The sequence below is a fragment of the Micropterus dolomieu genome, linkage group LG05, assembly GCF_021292245.1.
Source record: "Micropterus dolomieu isolate WLL.071019.BEF.003 ecotype Adirondacks linkage group LG05, ASM2129224v1, whole genome shotgun sequence".
In the NCBI taxonomy this organism is placed as follows: domain Eukaryota; kingdom Metazoa; phylum Chordata; class Actinopteri; order Centrarchiformes; family Centrarchidae; genus Micropterus; species Micropterus dolomieu.
The window spans coordinates 18398274-18413048 of record NC_060154.1 but is presented as its reverse complement, the minus strand read 5'-3'; the positions used below and the strand labels follow the sequence as shown (position 1 = coordinate 18413048).

Below are 14775 nucleotides of genomic sequence, written 5' to 3'. Positions count from 1 at the left end.
CTTTCTCACTCCCTCTTTCTATCTTACTCCCTGTGTCTTTACATTTGCTGTCTTCAGACTGTCTCTAAACTTTATCTCTCTTTTTTTTGTTTGCTTCATATCTAAGCCTGACAAGCTTGTATGCGCATAAATTACATAGCAGCAGTCAAACTTAAATGCCAATACTGTCAGTTTTACCTTCTACCCTCCTGCAAAGCCACCATCTCCGTGAAGCCACACACTCTGTACACACATACAGTGTATCTCTGTGGCATGTGACCACATCTGTCAGCCAATCACGGGGCTCGGAGCTTGCTAGTGGTAGAATCAAGCTTGGAGGCTGCGACAAGATGTGAGGTAGGAAACAGAAGACTGCCTCAATTCTGAGAAGAAACATCTGTGGTGGTGTTAGGGGCACCAATTTCTAATGCACTGAGATGTGTCAGAGGACACTCACGGAGGAAGGGTGACAGTTTGGATGTGTATGACTCTAGACTACTGACATCATGAAACCATATCATACCTAAACATAGCATTATTTTATCGAGGAACATTTTCTGCTCACCATAGTCTTGTTGAAATGCAGTAGCTTCCAAAAGAATAATGTTCCAGGGGAAACACAGAATCTTTAAATGGGCTAAATTACTATTATTAACTTCAGTTCTAAGGTGGCCAACATATATTTTATGCGCGGAAAAATTAAGAAGTTCTGCGGGACCCAACGCAACTCACGCGGGTGGTTTTAACTCTGCTGCGGGCGGGAGCGGGCGGTTAAAAAATATACTGCGGGTCCCACAGTAGCGCTGATAAGATGGAGTCAACAAACGAAGTTGAAAAGAAGAGTAACGCGAGTGCATACGGCTGCTCCCGAGAATGTACTGCATGGTTCTGACTCGAACTGGTGACCTCGGATAAGGAAGGCGGATTCATTGAAAAAGAGGCTAAACACGGTGGCCACTGGCGTCGGTCACCAGTGCGTTTTAAGCTGTTGGGAGTGAGGTTTACTCACTGCACAGTCTCACTGGCTTCCGTCACAGAGGCTTATGCAATACAGCAAGGCAAGTCTGAAATTTGGTAAAATTCTCAGTTTGAATGCAACGATTTATGTAGGCCTAATTTATTCTGAACGTTTAGCATACCCCAAACATATGTGCGCTTTTTTACTCTGCATGTCACAATGTTTGCGGGTGCGGGCAGGAGTGGATACACATGTTGCGGGAATGGGCGGTTGAGTAACATAGATGTTGCGGGAGCGGGAGGTAATGGTCACAAAATCAGCGGGAGCTGGATCAAGAAAACAGTCCCATGCAGGTCTCTAATTCACTGCACTTGGTAGTTATTGTTGATTGCGCCAATTTAGCACCCTTAAAGTAGAAGTCTGTGTGTGAAATGGAATATGGAAGGGAATTGGGAGAGAAGCCCCTCTTAAAGATTAATGGTAACACTATTCAGGACCACAGTAGCTGACCTGTGTCTCACGGACGTTCTCCACTGTGAAGTTGAACCAGACTCTGAAGCGGGGGTTGCAGGTGTCAGGCCGGATGAAGAGGTCAAACTCGAACTCACTGATGTAGTCCACACGGCCGAGGTTCCCTGCAGAGGCAGTGAAACAGCTTAATTAGCATTAAGTTTAACTGAGCAGTCCACAACACAGAATTTCGTCGTTATTCCTTAAAGTTAACAATCAGTGGACTCAAAACATTACAGACAGACAAAATGATGCTATAACACAACACGGCCTCACTTAAAGCAATACGTCACAGTCTAGGTGTCTACTAATAGTGCTTCACTATCATAATGCTCTCCTGCCTGGTGTATCACTGTTTGTATGTGCACATTTTACTACACTTGTAAGTTTCTCAAAGCAAAACAACGAGTAAGTATAAGGAGCAGAAAGACCAACAGTTGGGGTTGTTTCAGCCATCCATATCTGACACACTATATATTACCCACAGCAAAAAGATCCAGATGATCAGTAGAAGTATAATTAATCCAGTGAGACCTATTTCCCCGCTTCCCAATCTCAAAGCTGTCTATAAGATGAGTGGATAGTACATGATTGCATGATATGCATTCTAAATATAGGCAGTGTCTGTATCTTCTGATTTATATGTGGACACATATGTTGTGGAGACTTTTGTGGTGCATGCACAAATAATGACTGTCAGAGTCAAAACACAAAGATGATGAGGGGGGAGAGTGGGTTAGCCTTCTTGTTGGAGTTTCACAGAAAAATGACAAATTGACAGCTTACTTTAACTGAGTACTGTGCTTAACCCGTTACATGAGACCAGTCAACTCTGTCATTTTAAATGCTGAACTGATATGCTGTATTTACAAGCAGCTGTTCAAGAGTTAGGTTTGCTGGCAAACTAGGCAGACCACAAGGGCAACTCTAAAACTCTACATCAGGGTACTGTTGACCACCTGTTGGCACATAGTACCATAGCAGCAGCACGCACACACAGACACAACTGATTATAGACAGATGGGCTAACTACCACACTGTCAAAGTAGATCCCTCTCCTTCTGCCATCGGACAGAGCTAATCCACTAGTCAGCTTGCAACACACAAACACACACATTGCTTTGCTCCACTGAAGATACCCACAGAAGGGCTATCATTAGTTTATATAATACTGCAGAAAACTACAAGGTGCTCTGAAATATAAACGAGAGCAGTACTTCAGTTTAAAATTTTATATCTGCAGTGGTATTTTCAACATTTCCAATACAGCATGGAACCGTAACACACAAGCAGTGAGAAAGAAATTGTGAGGTTATTGTGTGACAAAAAACTGATGACTGATCCGTATTTACATTTGAAGCCTGCTCCTGCAGCTAGCGGACTAATGGTGAGTGGCGTCTCATTCCAGTACACTGGTCCCTGGAGAAAAAAAAAAGTTTCTCTCTGCACACCGCTACTCCGGCTGATTAAGGAGTGGCTGAGCTGTGCTGAAATATTAAACTGTTATTCCTTATCCATTCATTCATACAGACTAATTTTATATTCAAGGAGCATATACAACATAAGAATGCAAGGTTAGACAACAATAAAAGAAAGACGGAGAGGTGTCTGGGGGAGGGAGAGACCAGAAGTGTATATGTTGACAAATAATCTTTATTATGTATAAATTACATGAGTTGAGGCAAAACTTAAGCCTCTGTCTTTTTGTCTATATACTATGTCAGAAATTCCATGTGAGAATTAGTTCCCGCCTGTTAGTTATGGACGTAACAGCGTAAAAATTATTCTACAATAAAAGTGTGAAATAAACTGCATGAACTACCCATTTAGATAGCTATCTCAGGCATATTTAATGAGCACCACTCAACATAGACAATAAGAATTCAAAGAGGTCCAGTTACAGAAAATTTCCCGAAGCAAAGTTCCGGAAATTCATAACAACTAACTTGCGTAATAATTCGGTGCCTTAACGTATAGTTGTATCAACATATGTCTTTAGTCAACAACTGACAAATATTTCAACAATATTTACAGTCAGTGTTCACATTAAATTGGATAACTACTCTAATTATAAATTCTAAATTTAAGTAAACTAAAATAAAGTGCTTAATTTCAGAAAAAGATTAAATAAAAAGTGTAACTTGAAGTGATGAAGTGTAGTCTCAACCAATTTTATAATAAACACTCAACATCATGTTAACAAATGAACAGCTTTAATGCCTCCTATTCCCTTTCATTCCCTCTTGTATGCCACTTTCTCTTGTTCAGTGATAAATGTGAGCTCTGGCTAGGATTGGACATATATGAGCTATTCTGGTTTTAAACTGCCCGTGGGAAGAATGTACATGTAAGTATGTAAATGTACATCTATACATTCTTGATTAAAAGCCATGTCAAATCTCTTTTCTCTTTCTTCTCCTCTCTCCGTGTGTGTTTCCAAAACGTGTATCTCACAGATTTGATTGGCTGAGCAGCATCACATGAGCCGATTGGAACACATGCAATTGGTCTGTGAGTTTCCTGTGCTGCTAAACCAGTACAGTAAATGCTAGAAAAGCTACGCAGGCAAAAATAGAAACGCTCCGTCACCAGGTAGTACTTCTCAATAATAAATTGGCTGTAGGTCGGGGGGGCCGGAGAGGACGGCGCCTGGGTCCGGTTCTGGGCCGCGGTCCGCCAATTAGTGACCTCTAGAAGTCTACATGTGAAAAACCTATAATGTGTATTTATCACTTAGCTCATACAGTATTAAGGCACGGGAAGTACGGACAAAATTCATCTTCATATAGTTTTTTCCTTACATATTCAATATCACAAGGTGAATTTAAAGTACGTTAAACGCATTTCTGTCCTAAATGTTGGAAAAAAAATTGTTGATGTATTTATGATCTCACATTCTATTAGATTTTGATTAATTTTAACTCATCATTAATTTAGCTATGACAACAGTGAACCACAATATCCTCATATGAGATCTTTGCTGTGATATCATTAGAAAGAGACAGATGATTGAGTTGATGACTGAGTTATCGTGCAGCCCCTAGTTTGTTTTGGACAGTGGCTGGCTAGCTAAGAAGTGGCAGCCAGGCAGGGACTTGCTTTTTGGCTGGTTGGCAATGCAATTCCGAGCCATTGAAACTAGATAAAGCCAAGAGCAGGCGGCGGGTTGAATCAGACCCAGCTGCACCTAGCAAGCACTGACAAAGAGATGAGATAGACATCAGAGCAGCACCTGTTCCAGACAGATGTGTCATCGAATCGATCATCTCTCCTACCAACATCACAGCTATTCACAGAGCTGACACGGCCAAATACAGCCTATTAGACCAAGTTGATAATGGCCTCCAAAGGTCATCCCTCCTATCAGAGTCCTAATAACCCTATTCAGTGATGAAAACACATCCCTTCTCTGAGGGCACTTCATTGTCTATATGGGGTTAAATGAGTGGGGGGGGGGTTGATTTAAAGTGAGTAAACGCGTTTAAACCATTATCAGAAATCCATAAATTGATTTGTGAAATCTCCACTGTGAAAATCATCCTTACAACATTATAGAACGTCAATACAGTGAACAGGAAATTAACTGAAAATGCTGTTATCGGACTGGAATGGCTGCATAGCATTCACACTATGAGTGAAAACTATGGTATGCTGTTAAGCAAGAAGGTTTGACAGGTTGCTACAAATGCTGTCAGAGAGAATTCAGAAACAAACAAATGTAGCTGTAATTGACTTTTTACAAAAGAAATTCATATATAAAGGTGTTTTGCTGTCACATATAATGAAAAGATTTTGCAAAACATCACAGTAATTACAAAAGGAAAGCAGGAAAAAATGCAACTACTGCTAGCCGGTTGCACAGCACAATCAAGCAGTATTCATACAATTAAGCATGAATTGGGTGTAAATGAAGCCAATAGACTGTGTTTGTGTTTGTCATCTCACAGAAATTCATCCACAACAGAACTCTTTGAGGAAAGTGTGACAAAAGACTACTAGAGGCACCTTGTGAGGCCCTCTGGCTGCCTGTGGTTGCGCTCACTGAGACAGTGAAAACTGATGTGCACAGCCGCCAGCAAAGAAACTGCTTGTGTGTGTGTGTGTGTGTGTGTGTGTGTGTGTGCGTGCAAAGCAGAGCTATTTTTTTCATCGTCAAAAACAGCTGCATGGAGGCCCCTCCACCTCACGGAGATCTGTAGGCAGGTTAGCAAAGTTGAGCAACATCAAAAGAACCCCTCATGCGCTGCTCATATGCAAAGGGCAGGATTCAAAGCAAGCTTTTGATTGGTGCACAAACCTTCACCTTTAAGGTCTGCAAATTGTTTTCAATTTAAACACAGTTATGTGGTTGTGTGTCAATGCTTATTATTACCCACTGATTTTTAATTTAAAATTTCTGATTAAAATATCTTTACAAACACCTTTATCTCTAATTGAGAAAAAACCCAAAGAAACAAATACACATACAATCATGGTATCAATGTTACTGGCCAAAAGTCTGCAGAGGAGCCACAAGATAGAGACCAAACTAATATCTGTCTGCTTCTGCTTGTGAATACTGTAGCATGGGTAGCAATAGACAGCAGCCATGGGCGGCTGCGTTATTGAGCCTGATGCTTGAAGGCCTGACGTGAGAGATGGCTGTAGCCTCAGCGTTAGAATTACATGTTCAGCCTGCGGAGCAGCAGGGATATGACACGCCATTGATCCCCCTTTTAATTTTATGGTGGCTACCTCCAGATTCAAACGCTTTGGTAGGCTGGTAGCCTGATCTTTTTAATCAATCCTATATCATTTAGTATTTAACTACCATAAACAGCCAAGTGATTTTTCTGAAAAACTCTCTGAACACTTTAAAGATAAACTAGATAATGCAAAGATAAGTAATGCTGAGTGTGAATGTTGAAAAGAAATGCACTGTACACCAGATTTGTCAAGTATTTTTTTTGATTCTTCATGGAACAGACAGACTGTATTAGTGTAAGTGAAGCTAATGAACTACAGACTTAGAGAAGATGAGAAAGAGGAAAAAAGACAATTTCTGGTGCTCGAGATCTCTGGCATAATTCCTCTTGAGTATCATCGCTCTCCATATTCTTCTTCAGTGGTGTCTAGGCAAGTTATGTTGAATATCAATCCTTGTCCTTGAGGGAAAACTAGTACAGCGTTTAGACATTAACAAATTGGTTTTCAACATTTACAAGAGCTTAGTCCTGCTGGTGCAGCCCAACAAAACACAATTCCTGGTTCTGAACAAGATTTTACACATGACAGCCTCTCCTTGAGGAAAACCCTGAACAAACCCCTCTGTCTCTCTCTATATTTGTCTGTCTTCATCTGATTCATCCTCTCCTTCTGTCTCTTTTTCTCAAACTCTCTCACACACCCGTGAAAACTAAATGACAAAAAAAGCAAAAAAAGAGGAGAAATATTTTTCAAGAAGAGTGGAAATCACATAAAACTATATGTTCCTGCTGAAAACAAAAGTGTCTGTAAAATGGGTATGGAACCTGCATCATTACACAGGGCCATAGGCAAGTAAACAGGGTGCAAACATGAGGTGGCCAAGTGAACAGTCAGTCATTCACACATGGGCTCACACACTCTGTGTGCGTGTGTGCATGGTTTTGTGTGTGTGTGTGTGTGTGTGTGTGTGTGTGTGTGTGTGTGTGTGTGTGTGTGTGTGTGTGAGAAAGAAAGAGAGCGCTGGAGAGGGAGCAGAAGAACCTGGCTAATGTAATCCCATTATGGAGGTACAAGAGGGAGCAGTCACAGTGCTCAGCCCACACAATGGGCCGGCCTGCAGCCTGTAGCTATCCACTGGATGGATGGTTTCTGCCATGCAGATGGATCATCGTACAGCCGCAGCAGGCCTGGCTGCCTCAGGCCCGAGGTGCAACTCACTCACACAACCAGCCATTAGAATGGTAATAGGCAGTTGTTTCAAAATGAAATCTGCTTCCTACTTAGCAGACGTGTGGGCTGTCATGTCCTAAATCTTACATATATTCACTCACATCACATTAATTGTCTGTAATATGTATAACCAGGAAATATACATTAAATTCATATTTATGTATAAGAACAAATGTTTTGATGTAATTAGTTTTGATGTACCAAAATTAACAATCCCTACATGCCTGCAGCGTAGTCAGTGCCCAAAAAAATCACCCCTCAATCCACTACACACACACACCCACGGCACATAATACATTCAATTTCTTTTAGCTGGCATAGGCAAGGCCACAACAGTGCTTAAACACCAGACTAGAGATTAAAAGAGTGCTGTACTGCTGAGGAAGAACAGCCAGGCACCTTTTTAAACTTATTTTTTGCTGTGGTCCGTTTCATTATTGGAAAACACATCAGTTTCCCCCCCGGCTGCGCTGCAGTGTGAGGAGGATTCCTGGACACAGAAGAGGGGGACTGATAAAGATAGAATTGATTCCAGCCAGCAGCAGCGGCAGCCATAGTGAAGGGGTCTCAGTTTAGACCTGCAGCTAAACGTCTGTTTTTTCTCTGTCTCTCTCTCACTGTCTCTCTCTCCCCCTCATCTAAAGGCAAGTTGTCACCGAGGCAACATCAATCTCCTGCCTCATGACTTCTTAAAGCCTGCCTTCTCCCCTGATGCCCTATCACTTCATCTGCAGGCAAGATTAAAGAGGTCACCTCCAAGTTTCCACAATCTAACTACCTAACAGGTATACTAAACTGCAGTCTATCTTATAAAATAGTTAAACGGATGAGTTTAGATTTTTGTTTCAGGTCAGTCTTAAAAGAGTAGTTTGACATTTCAAAAAATACACTTAAATGAGAAGATTTATGCCATGTACAGTAAATATGAAACTACAGCCAGCAGCCGGGTAGCTTAGCATAGCATACAGACTGGAAACAGGGAGAAAAAAGCTAGTCTGTCAAAGCACCTCTGAAGCTTACTAATTAACAAGTTATAAACTGTTAATCTGTGAAAAGCAAAGGGTAAAAACAACAAGGGAAACCTGAAGGTGATGAAAAAACACCTTTAATATTATGCTCACATGTGATATGTAAGTTGAAAGAGCAAGGAAACAGTCTGTGGAAACGCAAAGAGGGAATTTAGTACTAAAAAGAGCATGGCTGGGCAATATGAACACTGACTGCAATAGAAAATGTAAGTGTGAAACTTTAATATACCATTAATAAGTAGTAAATAACTTACTAACAACCAATCACATCACAGAAACAAACCTATTTCTAACCAATCAAATAGCAGCCAACCTTTAAATGTAAAGAGCTGTAGTGGATAAACGAGGTAAGAAGCTGTCGGGAATGTGGAGATACCGTTTGGGCATGAAGTGAATGGCACAGTCCCAAACAGGGCTAGGCATAGCATTACTTAAGCTCAACATGAAACAGATAGATGGTGTATACTGTTCAGAAACTGATTTGTTGAAGACAGTGCCAACAAAGACAGGATATATCACAAACTAAGTTTATTACTCAAAGCATCACCACATGATAAGGTACGCATAGTGCAAGCACTTATACTCCCATCAGAAATTCCCCTGGTACGAGAAACGATGTTGTCAGAAAAAAACCTCAGCAACAAACAACATGTTACTAAGATTTGACTCTTTTAAATGTCTGTACTTTAATTGGGGCGGCTGTGGCTCAGGAGGTAGAGCGGGTTGGCCGTTAATCGGAAGGTCAGCGGTTCAATTCCTGGCTCCCCCTGGTTGCATGTCGAAGTGTCCTTGGGCAAGATACTGAACCCCGAATTGCCCCTGGCGGCTGTTCCACCAGCGTATGAATGAGTGTGAATGTTAGTTTCCATTTGAGCACTTAGGCTCAGTGTATGAATGTGTGTGACTGGTGAATGCAGATGTAGTGTAAAAGCACTTTGAGTGGTCGAAAAGACTAGAAAGGTGCTATACAAGTACAGAGCATTTACATTTACTAAGAACATGGTCTGTTTAAAAACCATAGCTTTGACTGGGTGTTCTGCTATCCACAAAAACGTCTGAATAAAAAGACGCGTTTTAATTTTAATTTAATATTTAAAATAATCTTGTCTGATGTCTGATACAGACACACAATAAGTGCTTGTGATTTTGTAAACATTGTGTGGAAATTGTTGTGAAAATAATCTTAATATACACAAAGCCAGGATAAGAGTAGACAATAAGACAGAACAATGAGGGGGAAAAAATCATATTGTTATGAGTCCATCCATGCTCCAGTGAGCTCCTCGTTTCAATATAGATGAAGAAAGCTGGGCCCGAGGACAGCAGTGAGATATGCAGGCAGCCCACACATATCTGATGATGTACAGGCCTGCCTGCACATTCTAAAGAGAACACATTTTCTAGCTAGCCTTTTATAATTGTATTTTTTTCCGTCCAAAAGACCCTAGAGCTAGACTGGTATGCTCCATCTGAAGCGGTTGGTGTAGTAATGGGTCATAGTGATGCATTCATACTGGGACTGGCTTAATTGTATTATCAATCTCATCCAGACAGTGCTTTAGCCCCACAGCTCTGGACATGCTACTGTCAGACACTGCATTAGTATTGGAGAGTGAACCATGAGGAATTGCAATCTTAACTTTCATCTGTTTCTCAAGCCTAAAACGGTGGGTTAGCTGGTTGGATGATGTTTTTATCAGAATTCGGGCACCGCCATCCCTCGGTTCTCGCCCTCTCTCCGTGACTTCCTTTCTGTCTACCCATCTGTCTGTCACTCTCCGCCTCTCTCTCTTTATCTTTTGCTTTTGGGATGTCCAGTGTGTTGGTGGCCATTGAGTAAATACAAGTCTGTTCCAATTTCATGCTATCTTTTAACAAGTTAATTATGTTGAGCCCTACAAAGACTGAGGACAGACAGAGGAGGTGGCGGCACTGGCAAAGGGACAACTGCCCAGGTCGGCTCTTCTATCTTGTTTTGTGTCTTCTTCGCCAAGCACTCTCTCCCTCATCTCTTCTCTTCTTCTCTATATTCTCTTGGTGCAACTCCCTTCTTCCTTTGCTCTCTTCCTCAGTAGTAATCTTTCCAGCGGCTCCAGTGGTTGGGGAGAGTTTGGAGATAAAAGCGTAGGGAGCTGAGGAGTCTTTGGCAAGCCTAAGGCAAGGAGAAGGTCAACGGGCCTGCTAAGAAGGGCTGTTATCATCTTGGTAACATGTTATCGGAGAGCCTGCAGTAGTGTTTATTTACAGTTATTGCTCCCTCTGGGTGCACACTTCAACGCCTGGGGCTGATTGCTCTATAATGAGTTCAGGAACACAGGGAGCCGATGCAAGAAAAGAAGAGAAACAAGGGAGGCAAGAAATCACTGGCCAATAACCAATAGGTCAGCAAGAAAAAAATAAAGGAAAAACAGAAAATGCCGGTCATTGAAAATCCAGGAAAACCAGACAAAAAGCAAGTGTATTCTTCTACCCAAGACAGTTTTTCTTTAGGGTGCCTTTGTCCTGCCATTCAAAAGCAAACAAATCACTCCAAATGGGACAACCATTACTCAAATAAGGTAAAGACCATTTAATCCAGTACAGCATTGAATGACTCTTGAACTGGAGTCGGCGATATTTATTCTAAGGAAGGACCACTGTCGGACCTAAACAATTGATTTCCATCTCTGATGTCCAGAATATCTCCTGTAATTGACTTTGCCAGTGGTGCTTTTTCTGTATTTATTTTCTTGACCAGTACAGCATTGTGTGTGCTAATCAGATTGGTCCATATTTAATGGGCTGAAAGGTGAAGAGGCAAGAGTGAATCCCAGAGTTGGGCAAATCAGGATGTCTATAAATCCCAGGGTGGGTTTTTCAACAGTCAGGAGCACTGCAGAGGAAATCTCTCATTGTGGAACAGCTTTTCAATCTAGGGAATTACACTAAGTGCTGCTACTGTCAATGCAATGCCAGCTTTTCAGAAAGAAAAAAAAAAGGAAAAAGGAAAAAGGAAAAGGCAGTACTGAATGCCATTCAAAAGCTTGGCAGAAGATCAAGGAGTTTTTCAGCAATCATTTAGCCAGGCACTGTACCCAACCATCGTGCAATTAAGAGAAATTAACATACGGAGCAATAAATATATATATGACAAAGTCACAAAGTACGAATATTAAATACATTTTTCTAGAATATACCATAAAAGCAAATCCATCCTATGACAAGCTAATCCCTTTTTATACCATCGGATATGGGAGATTAAGAGACATCATTTGGTAATTCAATTTAGACATAATTCATCAGAGAAGAGAGCAGGGAGCTTTTTGGGATGAAGTTTCTCCATCACAGCAGGAGGCTCCACATGATGCCAAGTTCATGATGCAGAGATGATAATGACTTAATTTAGAAAGAAACGACTCCAAACATCACTGCATCTTTACATCTCTGCATTACGTTGTGGTTAAAGTCATACGAAGAATAAGATGGGACAGTGTGCTCAAGAACTGAAGCAATGAGAGACTCTCACAATCAACAGTTATGCGATCAATGAAGTGAAGCTTTTAAAGTGAAAGTAGTTTTCATTGTTACAAATGCCATGCTGTATCACAGAAATTAAGTTTATTTTGTCTTAGTTGCAAAATTATGTAATGGTATGTACCTATGTGTCTCCCAGTGCTACTTTCACCTTCTATAAAAATGCTTTACTACACTGCGCCCAAAGTGGTGAATCCAAACATTATAAACATCTAAACCTAATTTATCTCCCTAACTGTTTCCAACAAATTCTTAAAATACAAAAAAATATACCAGAAGAAGCATAAGAACTTTAGTTGTAGTTGTGTGTTTCTTAAAGGTGCACTACCCTATATTTTTATGTGAACAATGTGTCAATTGATTATGTGTAATGTGAAATGGGTCGCTCCCAATGACACACAGAACAATAACTTCACTCTACAGTTCTCTCAGAGTATTTAAGCAACTTTAACTTTGCTACTTTATTGTTTTGCTCTCATCAGCATTGTTCTCAGACACAGGCAGCTATTTTCAGTTTTAAAAATGCTTCAATATATCTGCTGTGTGCTACCTGCCCAGTAACACACAATAAACAAAGTTAGGAACTAGCTGTTGAACATAGTGGAACATTTAGGAGCCTAAGAACCAATATTTTCCACAGAAGTTGGCGAACGCAAAAACAGAGCTAAAAGAGAGTGAATATTCAATTCAATTCAGTTTTATTTATATACAGCCTATTCACAATTAAAGTTACTTCATTGCACTTGTCATTTAGAGCAGGTCTATACCGAACACTTTGTACCACTGGACTTATAGCATCTTTGTAATATTGGACTTATATTCATCGGGACTTACTTTTATAAGGTGATAATATGTACATAGTGTTTACAAGTTATTGCATTGCCCCCAAGGTTAAGCAGATTTAACGTAATGCTCTGTGGAAATTGTAGTTGTAGTTAACTCGAAATGTTTTATCTACAAGACCCTGAATCTTTAGAATTTTTTCAAGAAAAATTTTTCTGTGGAAGTGTAAAGTGTTTGTACTAAGGATTCAAGCGGAGATTCCTGCCAGTATGAGTGCTTTTTCAGTATAGTATGTCATTCACAGTTGGATAACAGGTCCAGATAACTCTTCTTTTGCAAAATGCAACATGTATAAATGCTTTCCAATTAACCTTTTTGATTCAAATTCACAACTACAACAATTGAATACTACCGCTTTTTCAAGAAATTCAGTAAATAGTATATATTTGAAAATTAGGCTGAACAGCATCTGAGAACACCTAAAAACTAGAACACATTCCAATATGTTCCCCATTAAGAGCTGTTTGAAACATCCACGGGAAAAAAAATCAGCAGCATTTGCCCCGAGGAGTGAATTTCAATACTGTTTACTTTGAGCAGCAGACCTACAAGATAGCTGCCTGGATTCAGACCAAAATCTATTCTATCAAAATTCTGCTCCTGTCAGTATTTCAGCCTTCACTGTATAAGCATATTCTGTACATGAATTTGTGTTATCAAACAAACCCTGGCACATCAATGAAGCTCATCTCACTGAGAGGTTTTCTAAATAAATCAGCAGAATAAACACAGGCAGCTTGAAAAACATGAACTGGTAAAGCATTACAAATCCTCGCCATTTTCCCAACCCGTACAGTCTTGCCTGGGATGAAAAATGAGACGTCTGCTCTGAAACTGTGTTTATAGTGTCAGGAATTGCTTGGAAATGAATTACTGGATGAATCACTGGAGCCTTGTGCGCGAAGCACCACTTGTCTAACGCAGAATTCTAGTTGCAGTAGTTTTCACTCATGACACACTTGTCTCACGATGCTAGAGGCAGGCCCTGAGCCAATGAATAGCGATGTCCCAAAGTACATTTATAACACAAAATAGCCTAAAGCTAGAATTTAAAAACAACAAAAACTTAAACCTGTTTGTGTCAAATCACATCCTATAACACGGATGAAACAATAACAGTGAAAATTGTTATGTTACAAATCATTTCTATTTCTTATACTAACCAGTATCTGAATATTCCTCCCTTTAACCTTTCCGGATCTCACAGCCAAACAGCGTATACAGTTGATAATCAAATCCTTTCATTACACCGAATTTCCAAAACTGCTTGCTGCTGCTAGCATTTGGTGACATTTTGAGAAGATGAGGTGCTGGCTGGGTCTCCTATGTACAGCTCATATCAGAGGCATCAACAATTAACTTACAAAACACTGAGGTTGATTGTACTACTTCCTGGCAGAGGAGGCATCGCCGACTAGCGCAACTGAGCCAATGTGTTCGCTCAGTGATTAGACATGACCATATGCAACAGGCCCGAATGTCAGACAGGATTATCGCTGTGTTTCATTTGCTCAGCATTTCATGCAGTCCTACTGATATCACTTCTCAACTCCGATGGCAAAACACTCTGTCAAGCCCCATGAAGCCATGTGATAAAGGCAGATAGTTGTGGTATGTAGTTATTATCATTCTCAGACTGACCACCTTTGAGTGTTTGTTCTGCTCAGACATGCAAATTAAGATAGAGAGGAAATAATAAACATGCTGCCAATTAATTAAACCTGCAACAACTGATTTTATTGAGGGGCAGTAAAAACAGGCTTTAAAGGTCCAGTGTGTAATATTTCTGAGGATTTATTGACAGAAATGCAATATAAGATCCATAACTATGTTTTCAGTTGTGTATAAAGACCTTACATAGTAAACTGTTACGTTATTATGACCTTAGAAAGAGTAGTTTATATCTATAACTGTGGGTCCCCCGTCCATGGAAGTCGCCACGTCATGTTTCTACAGTAGCTGAAAATGGACAAACGGCGCTACAGAGCGTGTTTCATCACTAAGTTCGTTGTTCTACTTCTGGTAAAA

The 14775-nt window shown here is 40.4% G+C and overlaps 1 protein-coding gene across 2 annotated transcripts in view; it reads right to left on the bottom strand.

Annotated features, from left to right (window-relative positions):
• The window catches only part of agbl4 (AGBL carboxypeptidase 4), a 317541-nt gene that overhangs the window by 290558 nt on the left and 12208 nt on the right, over positions 1 to 14775 (bottom strand). For both annotated transcript variants that reach the window (XM_046048777.1, XM_046048778.1), the window contains exon 3: positions 1448 to 1572. In XM_046048777.1, coding sequence (XP_045904733.1) covers positions 1448 to 1572 — 125 coding nt within the window. The remainder of the gene's footprint in view (positions 1 to 1447; positions 1573 to 14775) is intronic.